Genomic DNA, 19,594 nt, shown 5'->3' on the forward strand with positions numbered 1-19,594 from the left:
CGGCCCCCCCACTGGAGCCCTAATGCAGATTATTACACCTGATGTGTTGAATAAACTGGGACGGAATGAGCTGCTAGTGGAACTGACTGCTCGGTCTCTGGAGGCAGACCGTTGGCTTCACTGTGAGGCTAGTAAAGTAAGCTAGACGTCTGAGGTGTTCCATGTGTGGCTTACGGTCCAAATAGTTCCAAAGGATGCAGACGGCATTGCTTCCTCTGGCTTAAGTCGTTTAATTTGGTCAGTGTGTAAATTATCCAAAAGGCATGCATCAAAGCAATGGCTCCTGGAAGTTTAGACCCCTAAACAAACATACTTTGGGCTCATGGATGCATTTTGGATGACACTTTCTCTCAGGGTCCTACCCAGGAAGATTTTGTGTTCACTGTATATGAGAAGTAATATCTAATTAGTTCACATCTTAGGTAGGCGCCCCTCAAGAACCCCTGGGTACTGCCCGAGCAGTAGAAAGAGCTTTGAACAAATCCAGACTCTATGAACCCAGAGTAGACGTTACTGTCCAAAAACAACGCACGGATCTTTCATCACCAAATAAAATGAAAAACCGCAGCGTCTGTCATGAACATCTTTTCACAGTCAGGTGGTATTTCCACTAGAGTTCTACTTGTCACGGATCATTTATTATTTGCACATATTAACACGCATTTACACAATGACAATCGTCGATTAGACGTGGAAGATACAGGAAGAACCATTTTTTTTCTTTCTAAAAACAAATATGTGCCCGTTGTGAACGAGGTCCCCATGTGACCGCGTGTGTGGATGCGTCCCGTTCAGTGTGCGGAGGCCCTCAGAAGCGCACGCGCACTCTCCACGAGTAGTTCGTGAGGACTTTGTCTTTTTTCTTCACAACACAGGTGTATGTGCCTTCGTTGATGGCGTTGGCCACGATGGTAATGTGGTCGTCTTTCAAGGAGATGTAGTTGGGGTGAGAGAACTCCAGCAGCTCCCCGTCCTTGTACCAGCTGAAACGGGAGTCATACGTTAGATGCCGCTCAGTGGAACCCACTGCGGTTAGCGGGACTGTGAGAGAGAGAGATACTCACTATACTTTGCCTTTCTTCGATGCTATTTTCTTCCCGCAGCGGAAAGTGAGCTTCTTGCCCTCGACGACCAGCTTGTGTTTGGTCCTCGGGGGTGTCATGGTGGGAGCCACGGTGGGGAAAGGAAATTCTGAAGAGGATTGGAAGGGAAACACTTAAACCTGAAGCTGATGCTCCAATATGAGACAAACAAAGATCAGACCCTTTGTGGTCTTAAAATGATCCTGATTGCAACAATCGTCTGACAGCAACGAAGACAAAGAAAAAAAGATGATCCTACACCTGTGTCTTTAATAGTCTGGAGGCGTTCCAACTTTCCCTCGCTGAAACTCTGATTATTGTGAACCTTTTGGATACAGACCCTCATCGCGTCACTTAATGGGCTTTTCACAACCCCCTGAGCTGCCGGCGCCGCGGCTGTCCTACCAGTATAATCTCTCCCATCTGGTTTATGACAAACACAAACACAACAGGCCTGCCTTGTGATCAACTCAAAGTCTGCTTATAAAACAGTCGCTCTCGTTAATGCCGCAAAAATCCAAATTGACCTTGTGTGTCTCTAACCCTCAAGCCACAGTCTGAAATTCCAACGGTTTGGAGTCGCTCAGGAATTTTCCACAGCCGTACAACGTCTCCCAATCAACAATGAGGAACAGATTACAGCGAGCCAGGAATCATATCCTCTTTTCCTCTCTCCACGCTGACCCTTGTTGCTGACAAAACTCCTCAAAAGCCACAACAATCTATGGGCTGCGATGGGTAAGAGGAGCCGTTTCCTGTTGTGCAACAGGAGACCTGATCACCAGCGCGCTCCGCAGTAACCCTGAAGTGGCTTAGGCTGTCAGACTGCTGGTGTGTTGTCAATACTTGGTGTGGAGACATCGATCAACCTGCACCTGCTCTGCTCTGTCAGTGTTCTGGGCTAAAACGCACATTTCCTCCCTGTGGACGCTGGTATTCTCCAGAACTACAGACAAACTCCTCCAGTGGCAAGTGTTACCTCCCTTCAAATCTGATTCTTCAAAACCCTCATCGCCGCTCTGCATGGCTGGACCTGTGTGCTCCCGTTGCTCCATTGGCAAACGGTTCACAGCAGCTCCTTGCGCTGCTCAATTGAGAGAAAACTCTTCTCTCTCCCCCCCCCCTGCATCTTACCATAACAGAAATCACAGCTGGAGGGGCAGTGCTTCTGCATCAGCTTCCGCTTGCTGTTGCAATAGCCTTTCCGAGCCCAGGCCGGACAGATAAATAAGCGGTCCAAACATCCTGGAGGAGAGGGGCAGATGGAGCAAGTAGGAAGAGGATCAGACAAGTTGGCAGCAAAAGTATTAGGATCTCCGATCTACTTTTGGTTCCAATGAAAATGACTCATCTTAATACACGCTAATGATGACTCATGAGTAGTTTATACAACATTCATTAGAGTTAGTCGTCAAAGACAAACTGTGGTCTACGTTCTGGTCAATTGTGGCCAACATTTTGGACTGGAATTTTTAGAGGTTTTGTACAGCTGCTTCTTTTCAAGACGTAATTCTTCTCACACTGGGATCAGACCACACAATATCTTTAACCTTTTGGAGATGTGTCAGATGAAGCCATCACTTAAATTCTAGCCCTGACTAGGCTGAGAGACAATCGTAGCTTGCCGTCTTTCATGACTTTCATGGCGTTCAGGTGATCAGGAAGGTGGTGCCAAGCACCGACTTCACTGTTCCACCTGAAAGCATCAACAGCATCATTCCTCTTTTGCTTTGGCATGTTTCAGCCAACATCAGGGAACCTGTTGTGAAAGTTGCTGTGAGGCGTCTCAGTTGTCTTCCCCTATGACACACAGCCCCTTTTCGTCGGGCGATCAGGCCTATTATGTAGTCTGATCCCAGCATTAGAACTGGATTTGCTTCTTTAGGTCTTGAGGACATTTTCCATTCCTTTAAGAGGCCTTAGTGGTTCACTTTTTGGGAGGAATTGCAATATGTCTTCAAGACCCAATAAGTCCTTTTGCCTTCGACTTACTACTTGTAGACATCCTGTGTCTGGATTAATGACGTCGTCAGATGCATTCATAATTGTCAAAGTCAAGTGAAGAGCTTTCCCATTTGTGTTCTGGTGGAAAAGTAAGAAGGATCGTCAACATACCGTAGAGACGGTGCAAGCCCCACACTTCATCCTGCGTGATTAGCTTGCGCCCTGTCAGAGTTGAATTCAGGTGCATTATAGCCTTCGGGTTCAAGGAATGCATGAGTCCCAGGACGTGGCCAATTTCATGAGTTGCCACATGGACGAGATCCGTCAGCCAAACCCCTGCAACACAGATACCATTTGATTGTTTTCTCTTTCAGTTGCCCTGCACGCCACGAGCTGACCAGCATCCATCCCCTTATGGTTTCAATATTTGCAGTTTCAACAAACATGCTTAAAGACACATGCCTTTCTTCCAGCTAAAGCGCATGTTTCCCAGAATCCAGTATTCGTGGTCGTCGAAGTGGATCTCGCCAGTTGGCGGGAAGAACGCATGAGCCAATTCTCCTGTGATGCCGTCGAAACAATGGTGCAAGTAGGACTGCAGACAGTCGGTGTGGTTGATGGGGTAGAAGCCTGCCAAGACAGAGAGAGAGAGAGAGAGAGAGACCTCAGACACGAGGAGGGAAACCCTCACTTCATTATTTCTGCTCTGTGTAGACAACAGCAGGGGGATGATAAATGACAAAAGTGAAAGCTTTTTCTTCAGCCTTCACCTCGCAGGATGACAACCATTCCTCTCACTGTCCCTGACAATTTATGCAGGACCCTGGACTTTGCACCCAAAGGGACAGATAAAGCATAATTTGGGCTGCTCCGCCGTAGGCTGACATGTATGGAGGTTAAGCGGTTCTTTTTTTCACTCAGAATTATGAATTATGCCGAATATAAGCTCGATAATATAGTCGGGGCTAGTTTGATTTAATAGGTTTGGAGGCGAAGTCATCTCTGCGTTGACAGCGCGGAGAGAAAAACAGTACCGACAGAGCAGAAGTCTGGAGCTCGGGGCCAAGGAACATCTGTTGGGGATTGAAGCAGCCACATGCAGAGTACCCACCGATCTTCATGTCTGCTTCTTGGTCAGCTGGCACCTCTTTGAAGCTGAACGGCGAGACGTCGCTCCACATGCCAAAAGCCTTGGCGATGCCTCGGCGCGTGTCGCTGGCATTTATCAGGTTTGTGGGGAAGGAGAGCAACCTGCTCAGAAACAACAGCGATATGTGGTTATTACTGGTCTCTACACACATTCTTCTGCAGCAAGGGGGATCTGCCAAAACACAATGGCTACTGTTCAGACTGAATTCCCACAAGCACTGCAAGTACAGCTCCATTACTTGATATTCTCTTATATCTCGGCTAGGCTTAGACTGACATGGATACTTTTAATTTGAATATATGTCAATATGTCAATATGAAAGGGATGAAGTCACTGTTTTCCTCAAGCAGTTACATTAATGTTGTCTACTGTCCACTAGTTTGTTCACCAAAAGCTGCTGTTGTGTTGACTAGAGGAAGAATTGTGCAAAGGAATACTTGTATGTTAGCTTCAACTTGTCCCATTTGAGCTGCTCCGGGGTGAGGGTGTAGCGCTTGTTCCTGGAGAGGTGAAGCACTTGTGACTGGGCCTCTTTGCGGATCCCGATGAGCAACACAGTGGTGTAAGCTTCTTCCTTGGACAAAGAAAAACCTTTAATTAATCACCTCGCACTGAAGTGAACTCCATTTGCGATCTTGACAGATACAGCTGCGCTCAGTTGCTGTTATTTCAAGGGCCTTGCGTCTGAATGTTACGCGTCACATTTATCATGCGAGGGCATTCCATCTCATGGAAACAGGAAGTGGTCAGCAGTTCAAGTGCTTTCCAAGCATAAAGAATGAGCCTTTTCACAGATAAGCTGTGTCTGATGTCCCTTTGAAGATGGACAATGTCTATTCCAAATCATCACGCCTGGGCTCTACAATATTTTCATAGCTTTGAAAGGCCGTCCATGTGTACTTTGCATTTTATTGCTTTCATTAATATTCTGTGACTGAAGCTGTAGTTTTCCTTGGCTGCGATATTCCATAATAGCGGTCACATCAGTTGATCAAATCTATCACTTTTCGAGGAGACAGCTAAGTAATAAATCCACTTTCCAACACTTGAAGTCACTCTGACCCAAGGAGCCCATTCTGTGCTTGAGAGCAGGAAGACTTCCTGTCCTCACTGATACATTTAAGAGGGATTTAAGGGGACACGCATTGATACTGAAAAACTGCTGAAGCTACATACCACTGCTCATATACCACAAAATCTTGATTTAGTTACAATGGGCCACTACATACTTTAACCATAACTATGTGCTTTGCAGACTGACAAGCGGAAATCCGGAGTGAGATGTGAGGGGATAAAAAGAGGGCATGCCAACCACAAACGGGTTGCAATGAGAAGTGTAAAGGCCTCAATATGCTTCAAATTGACTTGTTGTTCGTTTGTCTAACAGCGTCGGAAACTACCTTTTGGAATCTGAAGTTCTTTCAAAGCAGACGATCAAACAAAAACGCTCACTTTACACAGTGTTTGGCCAAGTGTGTGGAGGTGTGAAAGTAGTCCGTTTCAAGCTTCTCTTCTCTTCTCTCACACAAACTACTGCCATTAGGGATGTACTGGGACTGAAATTCTGGGACTTTAAGACGCAGAGGCCTTTTATGTGAGCGGTCAGAGAGTGTGAGCCAAACATTTTTTGGCAGTGATTGTGATACTAATACAGTTGTTGTGGTATTAAGAGAATCTGAGGATGTTGAGGACCTTTCAAGACACTTTAGGATGTCTCGCCAACACCTGCCTCGTCAGTTCGTATAAGCACGTCACCACTGCACTGAATCAAAGCAAGACCGGCCAGACAAGCCTAGGTGAACTGGAGTGGAATCGGACTTCCCAAACCTCCCCATGCCCAGGCCGCCCCTGACTGCCATCACTTTCAATGAACAACCGTGTGCAACACTAACAGAAAGGATGTGCGGTTGTCAAATGTCCCCATCTGTGTGATTCATCGCGTTGCACAACGTCTCCATGACAGCTGTGAACATGGTCAGACGACACCTAATAATATCTGGTTAGTTTAAAGCATACCGAGGCCTTTATGGTGTATACGATCATACCATACTATGATTAATACACTGGGAGGAAAATCATCGCAGTGGCATTAAATGAGCAAGAAAAACATAATTCTGCTCCACAAAATCATACAAATTTTGGTGACTTTTTATCAATCTTTCATAATTTGACTTCTTCAGAATCCAAGCATAATTCATATATATACATGTAGCAAGGAAAATCTGCCTTTGATCACAACCGGTAGACGTATGCAACAAACGCTCCAGTGCATGTTGTCTTACTTGGGAAAAGTACTGAAGATGGAGAGCAAAAACATCCCAGACACTCCCTTCACTTTGTATTCTACTCCTTATGCTCTGGTTCCTGTTCCTGCTTCGCCCAGTCAAGACAAATGGAAGCAGTACTTCCTTCATTTCCTGACCAAAATAGTGAAACGTGGGGGCAGGCAGTCTGGCAGACTGTCCCACACTGCTGCTGAACTTGATGGCCTCTCTTGCTCACACGTTCAATTTGATGTTTCTGTATTGCATTATACGTACTGGTCATTGTTGCTTTCCTGGCCTTACCCTAACACACCAGAGGCTTGCGTCCTGTGATTTATGAAGTGTTTAATGTAGCGAGGCCAGTGCAGTTCTTTCAGTGTCGCGTCTCGTTATTTTCACTGCAAATCTAATGTCAGACTTTGGCACAAATAGAGATGAACCATAAACCACGAGGGCCGAAACAAACTCTCTAGGCTAAACCTTGAAGCCAGCGGTGAGCGCAGACTCTGAGGGCAAAAGATCTGAGGACGGATCCCAGAGGATCCTGGGGGGAGAGTCTGGAAGAGTTTAACCTCAATCCGTAAAACTGTTAAAACAGGGATTATGATTTGCATCCTTCAGAGAAACAAAGGCTATTTCCTGTTTATAATTCAACAAATTCAAACGTTCTGAATCTGTCACAGATTACAGTTATACACAAATTGATTGTCAACATTGACAGTGATAATTAATGGGATATCATAATATAGAAAAATATTGTGTTTTCATGCATTTCTGATACATCTCTAGATTTTAAATGATAGAAATAGTGTATTGTATTTCAGTATACATAAAAGAAAACACATCCAAATGCTCTTTGACTGCATTTTTGACCTAACTTTATGAACTAAGCGATCAATTTAGACTCTCAAAACTATTTAACTTATGCTGCAATTCATTCTGGTAGAAGCTAGGCAGTTATGTAATCCTCAGCAGCAGTCTTCTTGATTGACACATTATGAGAGTGTGTGGCAAAGGAAACGACATAAAGCGATCCATCAGGCTCTGTATCACAGTGGGTGGGAGGCAGTCTGCAGGAACATATTTATCCAATTGACTGACCCTTTTACTGTACAGGGATCCATTCCATTGCCTAATCTAATTATGGTTTTCATCCAACGTGTGTGCCTTTATAACCGAACATTAATTAAATCTGAAATGCACTGGGCTGTAACTGAGTGATTTCACGTGATGATGTTCAACTAATTATACGTTTTAATTACATGGACAGTTCTTATGCAGAACTTCTGCATAATAACAGTTAAAGAAAATAGTGTGAATGATGCGGCTACTTTGAAAAATCATTGATTCTGTTCTCGGACCTCATCCTGATACCCGTCATTATCTGCTGAAGACCTGAATATTTGAATTTTATTTTACTCACTGTCAAATGTACACAATCTTTATGTACTTTAGGGGAAATGGGGTATCCATTAAGTATCATTTTATTTCATTATAATTGCTTCACACCTAGGCTACTACTGTATTGTTGCAAGACAGTGAGTAGGTGTTGAAACATTGAGGCTACTTAGAAAAATGAGTTAGCCTACACTGTTTAAAATAAGTTCTGCCTCCTGTAATAACAATACTCAATAAAATAAAAAAAACAATAAAATAAGGTCAAGCAACACCATTCTTAGTATATAGCTTCACAGAAACGTATGGCAAATGCTAAGTCACAGAATTGTGATGGAGTTTAGGGTTGCGTTTTTTAAAAAATGATTAAGGACACAACTTACTTATATAATTTGAAAATTACAAACTAGACACTATATTGGACCTCACAGTCGCAGTTCTTACATATCATGAAGTGGTCACAGCATACCTCTAACCTCCAGGAAGGAAACGCGGTGGTTTGTTGCATCCCTGCGACCAGAATACTGAGAAGCGCGGCAGCCAGCAGAGGAGCGAAGCCCCATTCGCCTCTTCGCAAACTTCTGGGAGTCTGACAGCACGCCATGGCTGCGATATCACACCTCCAGGGGGAAAACAAACAAACAAATAATCCTTCAGAGAAGACTACGCAGGTTTATCATCTATGCCCGCGAACATTACTCCTTGGCCATTGCACCGTCCGGCAGTGTGTTGTTACTACGTGGGTAGCTTCTGGTGCTGTGTGCGGCAGCGCAGTTAAACCTGCGGACCGGGTAGTAAAAGCGGTGCAGACTGCATCTGTTCGGCTCTCTTCCGCACAGTACGTCTGCCAGAGCTCTGGTTTCATATTACTGTAGATGGGGCATTGGGTCAGCGTCGAGACGATCTAATGAAAACCAAACGCGCTCTGCCCATCAAACCACTCGTTGGAGCTCCGTGGAAGCAGAATCAGATGGCTTATTTTGAACAAGATTTTCTGAGATTTATGTAATGCTGCTGGGGTAAAAAAAAGTAGTTTAGTAGAGGCTTCTCCTTATCCCAATTTTGTATCATGCACAGACACTTTCAGGGCAGACAGGGGAGAACAACGTGAGTTTGAGTTTCCCTTTTAAATCCCATGATTAAGAATACAAGATCAAATCAGGACTCTGGGATCTAACACAACTGGTGCTTACAGTTATAGTGGTTGTGCAATTTGGCTCATTGGCTTGGTTTATGGGACACGTAAGCGGAATAGATACGTCTTTGACAATATTACTTCCACCTGTGCTTTTCCTACATGTGGCGAGTCAAAATTCCAGCGACCCTCAACTTCAGCATAAATAATGAAGGGGTGTTAGTTAACATGTTTTAAAGCCAATGCGTATTGCTGCAGTCTTTGTTCTAAAATCCATGTACATGTTAGCTTCAAGGGTTGACCTGTATTTGTTTAAACTCTGTGAACACAACATTGTAACTCATGGTTAAAAATAATATACCTCTTCTATCACAGGATTTTTCCTCCAGCAAATTCATGTGAACACAGTGCATGTGCATGTGCATGTAAAGTATGTACTTTACTTTTTTATTTTATTTGACTCTGTACAAATTACAGCAAGTCCTTATTGTTAATAATCTGAGGAATAACCTTTATAATTCATTTATGTTTAGTATTTAACTCCTCTCTATAAACTAAATATATATACATTTTGTATTTGTAATTGTTTGTAGGAATAAAATGCTAGTCGGAACCATTGTACGAGAAGCTGTTTCTTCGACCCCTGTACGAAGTTGCACTCCTCGCGGAGGAAATGGCGGCCATCAGGTGTAAAACGGTTTATAGTTGCCAACCAGTCAAGTACCTTCGAAGTTGACGCGCTAGACATGTAACTGTCTCTCGCCGTATCGGGGTCAGTGGGCACAGAAATATGTTTGCAAGTGGAGAGAAAGCCAGTTTGTGTCGGACGGTGAAAACATAACAGGTGAGAGCCGCTGTCAGACATTCCCTCCCCTCTGTCCCTGCAGAGAGACATTAGCTCCGTGGCTAACCGGTTAGTTTTAATCCCATAATCTCAGGAGTTAGCCCGAGGTTGTTTGCCCCTCCTGGACACGGTGTCTTTATCGAAGACGCAAGCGTGTTTGGTAGTAACAAAGTCTCTCCAGTATCTGAGTGTGGGTGGTTTTAAACGAAATGCCACGTGTGTTGGCAAGCCAAACAATTAGAAACTAACGTTGCTGTAACGTGGCTCACTTTATTACACAGCAGATGGCTAATACCAGACACCCCACCCTCTACCCAATGGGCCTGCTTTGGTCTCTTACAGATCTGCTGCAACAATATTTATCATGCAATTAATGCTCTTACTTAAAACTAAATGTACGACGTAAAAATGTAACATATGGAAAACGTCGTAAATTGTCGGATTATGTAAAAGAGAATGCTTAATTAAACTTGATGAACATATAAATTATACTGTGATCTGTAAGGAAGGCAACAATAAACTGCCAACATATGGAAAAAGAGTTAGGTGTGGCACAATATCGTTATTGCAACTTTAGTGTGGGAAATTTAGACTTCATGCAGCCCTGTTATAATTTAACAAACTCATCAATGCATTTGTTTACTTCAGAACGCTCTAGAGGGATGCATTAAAATACAAAATATAGTGTATATATATTTATATTAGTCCATAGTCTTGATTTAAACATCAGGAAATCTTTACAATCTCACCAATTGATCATGCCAACCTACAATAATAATTGACGTTTGTGCTTACAAGGTGCTGCTACACATTTCTTTAGACCTCAGAGTTCTGAAATGTGTTACTCAGCCCTTTATTATAGAACCGGTACAATACCTATCTAGACTTGTAACTTTGTCTGTTTTCACTGCTACAGGAACCCCAGACTCTTGACATTTGGAAACATTGCTGGTACAGTCCGACCCCCTTTTGCAGAAGAATGGCCAAAGAGCAGAAACAAAGCAGGGTGGAAACTTTTGTACTGGCTGGATCAAATGGTCACAATGGCCAAGAATGGCAGACTGGCCTGAGTAACGTGGCCCATCATCCTCCAGGCGCGAGCCACATGTCGAGGATGGCCCGCGTCGCTTCGGACATGAGGCTCAAGTGTGCGGCCTACGTGCTCGCACTGAGGCCGTGGAGCTTCAGCGCCTCGCTCACGCCGGTGGCCCTCGGCAGCGCCTTGGCGTACAAACTGGGGGGTTCTGTGGACTTGGTCATCCTGATGGTGTGCGCGGTGACCGTCCTGATGGTCCACGGGGCGGGAAACCTCGTGAACACCTACTATGACTTCTCCAAAGGGATTGACCACAAGAAGAGCGACGACAGGACTCTAGTGGATGAAATCTTGGCTCCGCAGGACGTCGTTATGTTCGGAGCGCTGTTGTATTCTTTGGGGTGCTTGTGTGCCACTCTGCTCTACTTCCTGTCTACCCTTAGACTGGAGCACCTAGCCCTCATTTACTTTGGGGGACTGTCCAGCTCTTTTTTATACACTGGAGGTGAGTGAAATATTAACTTGAATCTCTCACTCACTCACACACTCACTCTTTGTTTAGGCAACATTTGACATTAGTGGCTCCAGCTGCCAGCAAAAGGTTTGTTTGTAAAATAGGAACTTGCGTACGATGCCAGAAAGTGGTCTCTGTCATGTGTATACATTTTCTGAGAAATTTTAGTCAGTATGTACTTTTTAATAATCAATTTAGACTACATTAATATTCATCACGATATCTTTATGTGATTTCATCAGGATATGATTCCATTGAAAGACGATATATTATCATATTGAATTGTCTCCGAGCCCTATAATTGAGAAAATGTTATTACTCTACATTTGGCAGATACGTTTGTCAGCATAAGCTGTTCCCCTCATGTTTAATCACCAACTGAGCCACAGTCGCCTGTATTTTGGGTGAAACGGCCCTTTTAAGGCAGTTGGTGTATTTTTCCAACACGACACCGATGTGCTACATTTCTTCATGAAGCGGAGTGTGTTTCTGAATGACTGTTGCTTTCTCACTCTCTAGACTGGAGACGTGTACAACTATGCACAAAGTCAATCACGATGTCATTCAGCAAAACATCTTGCAGTTTGTTGTAATGATGGGATGCAAACCTCAATTTCAGATTTGGGGCAATTATTGTTTTGGTGTGTTTTTTTATTTTTTATTTTTATTTTTTTTTTTACCTAAAAATGTTAAAAGTAAATAATAATAATAGATGGGACTCTACTGACACCGACACACATGTAGAGGTCAGTTTGACTCCTCATGGTGAGTGCTGCTCATCCTGTGAAAACTGTTCTCTGGAGGAGCGTTGTCCAGTCTGAGTAAATAACGCTCATTATGTAATCCAGGTTATCTCAGTTTGGGCTTTGAGACTACAAATATAGCAGAAGCCTTGTGTTCCAACCTGGGGGGGGGGGGGGGGTTTGACAGACTGCATTTACCAAGCAGAATGAAAAAATATTCAATTCATTATGGGATGTAAAGGATTTAGTTTAAAAAGGACTAAGGACTACAAGTAAGGGTACCACAGTCTCTGCAGCATTGATTTTGATCATTTTTTAAACTAAGTTGCTTGCATACTATTAATTACACACACACACACTCAGCACCTTAAAGAGTATATTCATAAAAGTCAAGATAACTTTCACTAATATTTGTATAGTGAGTTAGCCTGTGAGGCTCAGTATAACAAGTTTTAATTCGTACCAGGCACGACAGTTGATTTCCTTAATTTGCACAGACGTAACCAGAGAGTATGAATAATAACGGTGAAAACAGACGCTGATGCTCTGTACTTTACTTTGTTGAACAATCACTAATCTAAAGGTTAAACGTGGCCCTCTGTGAACTGTGTTTCCCCCCCAGGCATCGGCCTCAAGTATGTGGCCCTGGGAGACGTGGTGATCCTCATCACCTTCGGCCCGCTGGCGGTCATGTTTTCCCACGCGGTGCAGGTCGGCTATCTGTCGGTGCTGCCACTGGTGTACGCTGTGCCGCTGGCCCTCAACACGGAGGCCATCCTCCACAGCAACAACACCAGAGACATGGACTCTGACAAGCAGGCGGGCATCGTCACCCTGGCCATCCTGATAGGCCCCACGCTGTCCTACGTCCTCTACAACCTGCTGCTTTTCGTCCCCTACGTGCTCTTCTGCATCCTCGCCACCCGATACACCATCAGCATGGCGCTGCCTCTGCTCACGCTGCCCATGGCCTTCCCTTTGGAGAAGCTGTTCCGCAGCCGATGCTACGCCAAGATCCCCCAGAAGACGGCCAAGCTCAACCTCCTCATGGGACTTTTCTATGTGTTCGGGATCATTCTCGCCCCCCCTGGAAGCTTGCCGTCACTGTGATTAATAGGATTTGAGAATTCCTCATTTTCTTGTTTTAATGCAGAATAGTTTATGTACCTCTTTGTATTTGTACAAAGCTCTTTGAGGGCTTTCGCTGGCTTTAATTTATTGTCATATTTATATGTTAAACAGAGATTTAGTTTAGGTCCACCTCTGTGACACTGACTGCATAATCTGGGGTATTTTTTCAGTATTAAGCCTGCTGTAACGTTTTGATATGTTGGTGTCATTTTGTAGAGATAGGCAACACTTTCATCGGATAATAAACTTACAGTTGCCATATTTGTTGTTCCCCAAGACACAACATTGATACATGAAAACATTAATAAGCCCCTAATCTGATGTTCTCAACGTTGTACTCTGCATGGTACATGCTCTTAAATTGTTTTGTTTTTTTTCCCTTTGGAGAGACAAATAGTATTTCATTTGATTGTAATAAAACTCACTGATGCTGATGTCCCATGTGTTCATTTTGGATCAAAGTTCCCTTTGAGTGCAGTTTGATAAGTATTGGTTTAATGACAAATTAATGAATAGTATTCAAATATTGTTTTGTTTACATGGTAAGAAGATGGAAGTAAACAGATTTCAAAATATGGAAAAAAAATCATTGACTGAGGTTTTATATGCGATGCAACAGCGTACATAAAGAGATAAAGCAGCACCTCGATTCCATTCAGAATGTGGCAATTAAATACAAAGTTTGACTATTTGTCAGCAGCAGGTTATGTAATACTGTCAGTGTTTCTGCATGAAATGTTCTACATTATTATTTCCTTTTGTGTTGAAACAACTTATATCGACACTTCCTGGTAGCAGACACAATATTTAATCTGCAAAGAGACAAATATTAAACGCCACAGGAATATGATTTTATTTCTTTGTGGCACAATCCCTGTGACTTGACCGGTAACCCGAGTCTGTTTTAAATCAAAGACGTACTGTATACTTGTTTCATTTGATACGAAAATAACTCAAGTAATTGAATAGAATATAGAGGAAGTCGCCCATAACGAGTACATTACGTCATTGAAAAAAATAAAGTCACAATCTGCATCTAAGAAGGGCACATTTACAAAACACTCTGGATTTGTGAAGCATGGTATTTGTCAGCAGGGGGCAGTATTGGACAACATTAAGCCAACATACACACAAACATTCACAGGCTCTGTGTACATTCTGTTAAATGGCTTATGTGTGGGGTCAGAACTATTAGTTCAGCTGGTAGGTCTAATTATTTTGTACATTCTGTGTCATTTGTATTCATTTTATCAGGCTATATACCACAACTTTTCATTAGAGCATTTAATCTGTTCTTAACCTGTTTTTGTTTTGTTAGTCTCCTGTAACAAACAGCCCATTATTGTTTATGTCTGCTATGACTGCTTTCAGAAAACATGTTCCCATTAGTTAGTGTTTGAGTACATTTAAACCCAAAACACTTCCACAGGGTGTCATTGAGAGGCTCACCCCGAGCTTCGTTTTAATAACCAACTGTTCCTCGCTGCATCGTGTGGGTTGTCTGTGGCTGCTCAAGTTTCCACCCACAGCCCCAAGACACCCGGGGGAAATGAAGTGGAAATTAAGAATGGCCACTCCCATGTTGTTAATAGCTCATTAAAATTCTAATAAACAAGTTCACATCAGCTTTTGTCTGTGTTTCAGAATATGAATATATAATATGAATATGATCATATCGGAAATTAAATTACTGCTATGGCCGTTATGAAATTCAGTCGTTTAGTGGTTTAACCCCGTGACTCCTTGCAGACAATGTATAATTTGAGAAATGAGAGAGAGAAGGACTTATATCAGGTCTGAGGCATGAGTCAATAATATGTCCGACTGTCCCCGGGGCCACAAGGGGCCCGACAAAGACCTAATTATAAGTGATGATTGGGCAATTGTTGGACATGTGTTTGCCCTTTTATTCGATTTCACTTAATTTAAAATGATCTTTGTAGATTGTTGTTTTAGACATTTGCACAATGCCAAGTTAAAACGTATACCCTACTATATTCTTATAGAGTTATACAAGTTATATCCTATCCATATGGAGTCCAGTGTGTTAAGCAACTGTTTTGTGGGAGATATACAGTGGTTGTTTTTTTTATCTTTTAGTACTGTAATAATTCCTATTGCTGCCTCTGTTTGTAGGCTTCTGAATCTGAGTGTGCTGCAGACTGAGGAGTGAACCATACAGATGAGAGCAGTCATCAGCAGGGAGGAGTAGAAGGAAGGCCACTATAGCAGTATTAAAGTCATGTTATGGACATATTTTGAAAATATTCTCAGGAAGAAAACACTCCCATTTCGTGTTTGTATTGCACTGATGCATAAGCAACACAATAACCCACTTCTATTTAACTCCACAGCAATCTTTGTTCAATCAATAAAGAGAAATGCAGCAAAGCAGTAAGCACGTCTACCTGAGGTTGTTTTCTTTCTGAGCCGGTTAGTTGAAATCATGAGTTGTTGTGTTTATTACGAGGAGCACGTGAAGGCAGCATTTGTAGTGACGTAATGCATGGGCGTGCTGTCATGGCTGTGTGCTGCAAAACCTTCCAATATAACACTTATTTGTCCTAAAACCAGCCCTCTCAGCGTTGGTGGTGGACAGCGACATGGAATCATACTTGACCTCAAAGTAAACATTGTTGACAAAGACCCGGTAAGTAGCTAGAAGTTGTTTTCATACCAATAAATGATGGCCAAACATGAGTTAGCTAGCTAGCTAGCTAGCTAGCGTCAACGTTAGACAAGCTAGGAACGTTAGTACGCATAATCCCACCGTCCTCACATTGCCATGTTATTGTTATTCCGAGTATCGTTATATGTTACAACATATTACTCTATGATGAAACACTTTCAGCGCTTCACGTCTTTGAATATATGAAACGTCCAGATAATGTGCCTGTCAAAACAAACATCTGATTCAAAAAGGCGTTATACTTCAAGGGGCGATAGGAAGCTGCTTGAGCTGAGTTTTAGCGCTGCCTGTTAATTTTAGAAACGGACACGTGAGCTATGAGAAGACATGCTGCTGGTTATATGTCTTATGTTTGCGTCAACAATTGTTTACAAAGCTGCCCTCTTTAAGTGCCTCTCAAAGTAACCGGAGTAATGAAAACGGGCACATTTTGCACGACGTTTGGTTTGACGTCTCCTCATTAGAGGACGGACAGTGTCTCTGGGCTTTGAGTTGACTAGTAAACTAACTAGCTGACTAGTGGGGTGTCATGGCTGGTTTACTGTACCTGTCAATTTGTCAGTCTGTACTTTACATTGTGTCACATGGTAGGAACAGTTGTTAACTGGTTTAAGCTAAACAAAAAAAAAGAGCAGAGGTATAAGGAGCACACTTTCCAAATCAATTAAATCAACCATATGAGCACTATCTATTGGCAACCTGCTGAACTGATGTGTGATGACTATGACAGTATGTAGCTGTTACACAAGACCTAACCCTTTACTGCTTTCTTCTTGCTGGTCATTTGGTAGTGATGAAGCTGCAGCAGCTGCCACACTGGAGCTGCAGCTGGACATAGTCAGCATTGCTCTCAGCCACACCTACTTGGAAGCAAAGTTTCAGTCATCTGCTGTTTCTTTGTCCCTGTTTGGCTCCCCCCAAAAACCAAATCACAATAATCAAGCGTGGAGCGCTCACTGACTTATGTCACGGACATTGCTAGAGACACAAGTAGTGATCAGTTGATTGTGATTGAGAAGAAATGGGGAAACTGTTGGGTGGGAATAGTCAAGGTAAGAGTTTTAAACACTTGGGCTAACGTTAGGATGGGACTTATCGTGCCAAACTAGCATTCAGTGGTATGGGGCCTGTTTTTTGTCTGTGTGTATTTTAGTGCTTGGTCTCTGAATAGATACATTCTGTATGCATGCATTTGTCTCTGCACATGTTTTGTTTCAGCAGTTTAAGACTGAAAGGCAGATCACTTTTACTGAATTCTTCCAGACTCTGTGTATAGGGCATACTTTATATGAATTAAATAAAGAGAAAAATAAAAATAAAAAAGCCATTCCTGGCTGACAGACTGGCATGGTATTCCTAAGTGGAGCTTGACAGTAGCTGTCACCACAATAGAGTGACAGTTTTCACAGTAACCAGTAAGCTTAGCCGCCGACCAAAACCACTATTTAGTCACTGAGGTTGCAGAAAGCAGAATTTGTGCCAATTAGCCACCGGCTTTAAATTTGATCGTTTTGTGCAGTTGTGCCATTCGCTTTCCAGTGGAATGAAGTTCTTCTTTGAGGAGAGAGCCTCTGAAACTGTTTCAAGGTCGTCGTCTTGACGCACTTGTGTGACACAAAACATTCAGGTGCATAATCTAGTGTGCACATTATTCCTTCTGTCTTTTATATGTTCTTCTGTCTAGTATTTATCGTCTGGATGTGCATGCTTTTGTAATATAATAATAATAATAATAATAATAATAATAATAATAATAATAATAATAATAATCAGTAAATCACCCCCTCATGTCCATTCTATCTCTACTAGATGACACTGGGCTTATGGTTTTGATTTTAATTTCCAGAAAAGGCACCATATTACAATAATCAGTATTGATATCACATTATAAAAATCAAATTATATCTGTATCAGCCACCCTGAGCTTTGCTTAGGTGACTCAAGTTGTGGGATTCAAGGATAAATATTTGTCATTATGCAACAAAGGCTTTCACAACTAAATGCAGCTGTATCCCATTTGCTACACAAGGAAAACATGACAAAACAAAAACAGTAGTGCGTTCTTGTAGTGCATTTTTTGAATTTGCATCAGGACAGACAACATGGCATCTCATCATCAAAAACTCAAGAAAACATTGTTCATCAACACAGAATCCTGCGCTCTGTCCTGTGGTCCGCCTGGCAAGTGCTACCCTGACTCGCCAGATGGTTTGTTACACAGAACCATCTGAGAAAGCCGTCACTGTTTGGAAAAGGGCAGGCACTTGCCAAAGCGAGTCGGGAGAAGAGCGAAAACCTCTCCTTTCAATGAAGAAATCTTCTCCAGTTCTGATATAACGGATGCTATCGCAGCGTCTACGCTAACCTCCGCAGGATCCGCCTAAGTTGTTTTGAACAAGCAGTCTCCTCTCGATGTCGTCTCGCACACAACTAAAGCACACCCGTAGCTAACTAGACCACACTGGTAGCTGCCAGTAGCTCCTCACGGGACGCATTTTGGTCCGTGCTCTGATTTAACGAACACAAACGCATAACTTGCGTATGGATGTTTTTTATGATATGTGATCCTCCTCTGATCTCTTAAATCGCAAAAATTCAGCTGTTGTTTAAGGTCAAGTCAAGTGCAGCTTGATCTGGGATGACACGATGGAGCAAGTAGCCTGAAGTCCATCTATCTCAGTTTCCTGTGAACGGACATTAGCCTGGAGTGGGCTGGGTAGTGGAGTAACCTTTGGTCCTAGCCGCTCTCCTCCCTCTCCTCCTGGGGTGGTCGACTCCGCTTTCGGTGGCGTTTGGGCCGGCTGGTCCGGCTCGGAAGATGCCGTGGGTGGTGATTGTCTCACGGTCTGCTGCACTTTTTCCGATCCCCACGCTTCCCTCTTCGACGTTGATGTGTGCATCCCTGTCATGGGCCATACATGCTCCAGTAAGAGAGAATGCGGCTTGTTTACTGTTTCCCTAACAGGATCGTCCCAGCTGGACTGCGGAGGCTTAAGACCAACAGCCCTCTGGCCACAAGCCAGTCCTGTAATAGTGACAAAGATGACAGGTTTCCTTGAGAAAGTCAGCACCTCTAGAGTCATCCTGTTTGATCTCCGTGAGACTGTTTGGTGGCCGTGTGTTAGATGATAGGATCTCGTAGGAATACCTAGCGTTGAAGCGGCAAGTCCAGGTTGGATTAATGTTATAAGGGAGGAATAGGGTGACATGCTGTCATGGTGATAGTCAGGTTTGAATTCACAAGGCAGAGTTGGTAGCCTGAGCAGTAATGATGGCTTGTGCAAGCAGTATTTGACTCGGCTTTTGCAGTCCCAAACATGTTTCCTGTCCCCTGGACTCTTGTAATTTACTAGAGGTTCCAAACAATGTTTGGTTACCAGAATGTTTGGCTGATCAGACACACCTTGCAGCTATATATCCCAGTGTCTAAGCCTTGTGTGTTTCCTAGGCTGACACCAAAATTTCAACAGTGTTTCCGGTCTGATGACTGCCGTCATGTGTGTGTGTCACCGTCTATTTGAAGAGGAGCTGTATGAAAGAATGAATGCCCCCTTTTGTGTGATGTGGACCGACAAGCCTATTACACAGACAGCAGCAGCTTTGTTTACAAGATGGGAGAGTGGTGTAATAAACTTCATTATAAGCCCATGTCTCGACCGCTTCCTAA

General features: G+C 43.1%; 3 protein-coding genes across 6 annotated transcripts in view; 2 read left to right on the plus strand and 1 right to left on the minus strand.

Annotated features, from left to right (window-relative positions):
• Positions 1–616: 616 nt before the first annotated feature.
• Positions 617–15,657, minus strand: mmp23ba (matrix metallopeptidase 23ba). Of its 2 annotated transcripts, XM_076092828.1 has the most exons (9): positions 15,647–15,657; positions 8,305–8,455; positions 4,614–4,750; positions 4,138–4,277; positions 3,489–3,656; positions 3,198–3,362; positions 2,217–2,327; positions 1,065–1,191; positions 617–983 (listed from the first exon to the last, which is right to left on the minus strand). In XM_076092828.1, the coding sequence occupies exons 2-9, from the start codon at positions 8,437–8,439 to the stop codon at positions 809–811; spliced, it is 1,158 nt and encodes a 385-aa protein (XP_075948943.1). In that variant the 5' UTR covers positions 8,440–8,455; positions 15,647–15,657; the 3' UTR covers positions 617–808. The 2 variants fall into 2 exon arrangements, with proteins under 2 accessions (XP_075948943.1, XP_075948949.1); XM_076092834.1 differs by lacking the exon at positions 15,647–15,657 and having other exon boundaries at positions 4,614–4,746; positions 8,305–9,065.
• ubiad1 (UbiA prenyltransferase domain containing 1) lies at positions 9,617–13,672 on the plus strand. Its single transcript, XM_076092846.1, has 3 exons — positions 9,617–9,814; positions 10,731–11,355; positions 12,730–13,672. The coding sequence occupies exons 2-3, from the start codon at positions 10,794–10,796 to the stop codon at positions 13,215–13,217; spliced, it is 1,050 nt and encodes a 349-aa protein (XP_075948961.1). The 5' UTR covers positions 9,617–9,814; positions 10,731–10,793; the 3' UTR covers positions 13,218–13,672.
• Positions 15,658–15,737: 80 nt separating the features above from the next.
• mib2 (MIB E3 ubiquitin protein ligase 2) overlaps positions 15,738–19,594 on the plus strand; it is a 39,245-nt gene continuing 35,388 nt past the window's right edge. For all 3 annotated transcript variants that reach the window (XM_076092715.1, XM_076092716.1, XM_076092717.1), the window contains exon 1: positions 15,738–15,888. The gene's annotated coding sequence lies outside the window, so the exon portion shown is untranslated. The remainder of the gene's footprint in view (positions 15,889–19,594) is intronic.

This window comes from Anarhichas minor, unplaced genomic scaffold (assembly GCF_050575085.1).
Source record: "Anarhichas minor isolate MPS153535 unplaced genomic scaffold, ASM5057508v1 ptg000003l, whole genome shotgun sequence".
NCBI lineage: Eukaryota > Metazoa > Chordata > Actinopteri > Perciformes > Anarhichadidae > Anarhichas > Anarhichas minor.

What these genes read in the sequence shown, in the direction of transcription:
- mmp23ba (XM_076092828.1), bottom strand. Translation starts at nt 8,439, where the DNA reads ATGGCGTGCTGTCAGACTCCCAGAAGTTTGCGAAGAGGCGAATGGGGC. An exon ending in AAGTTGAAGCTAACATACAA is followed by an intron (nt 4,278 to 4,613) that starts GTATTCCTTTGC and finishes GTTTCTGAGCAG; the next exon opens with GTTGCTCTCCTTCCCCACAA. An exon ending in AGAAGCAGACATGAAGATCG is followed by an intron (nt 3,657 to 4,137) that starts GTGGGTACTCTG and finishes CTGTCTTGGCAG; the next exon opens with GCTTCTACCCCATCAACCAC.
- ubiad1 (XM_076092846.1), top strand. Translation starts at nt 10,794, where the DNA reads ATGGCCAAAGAGCAGAAACAAAGCAGGGTGGAAACTTTTGTACTGGCT. An exon ending in CTCTTTTTTATACACTGGAG is followed by an intron (nt 11,356 to 12,729) that starts GTGAGTGAAATA and finishes TTTCCCCCCCAG; the next exon opens with GCATCGGCCTCAAGTATGTG.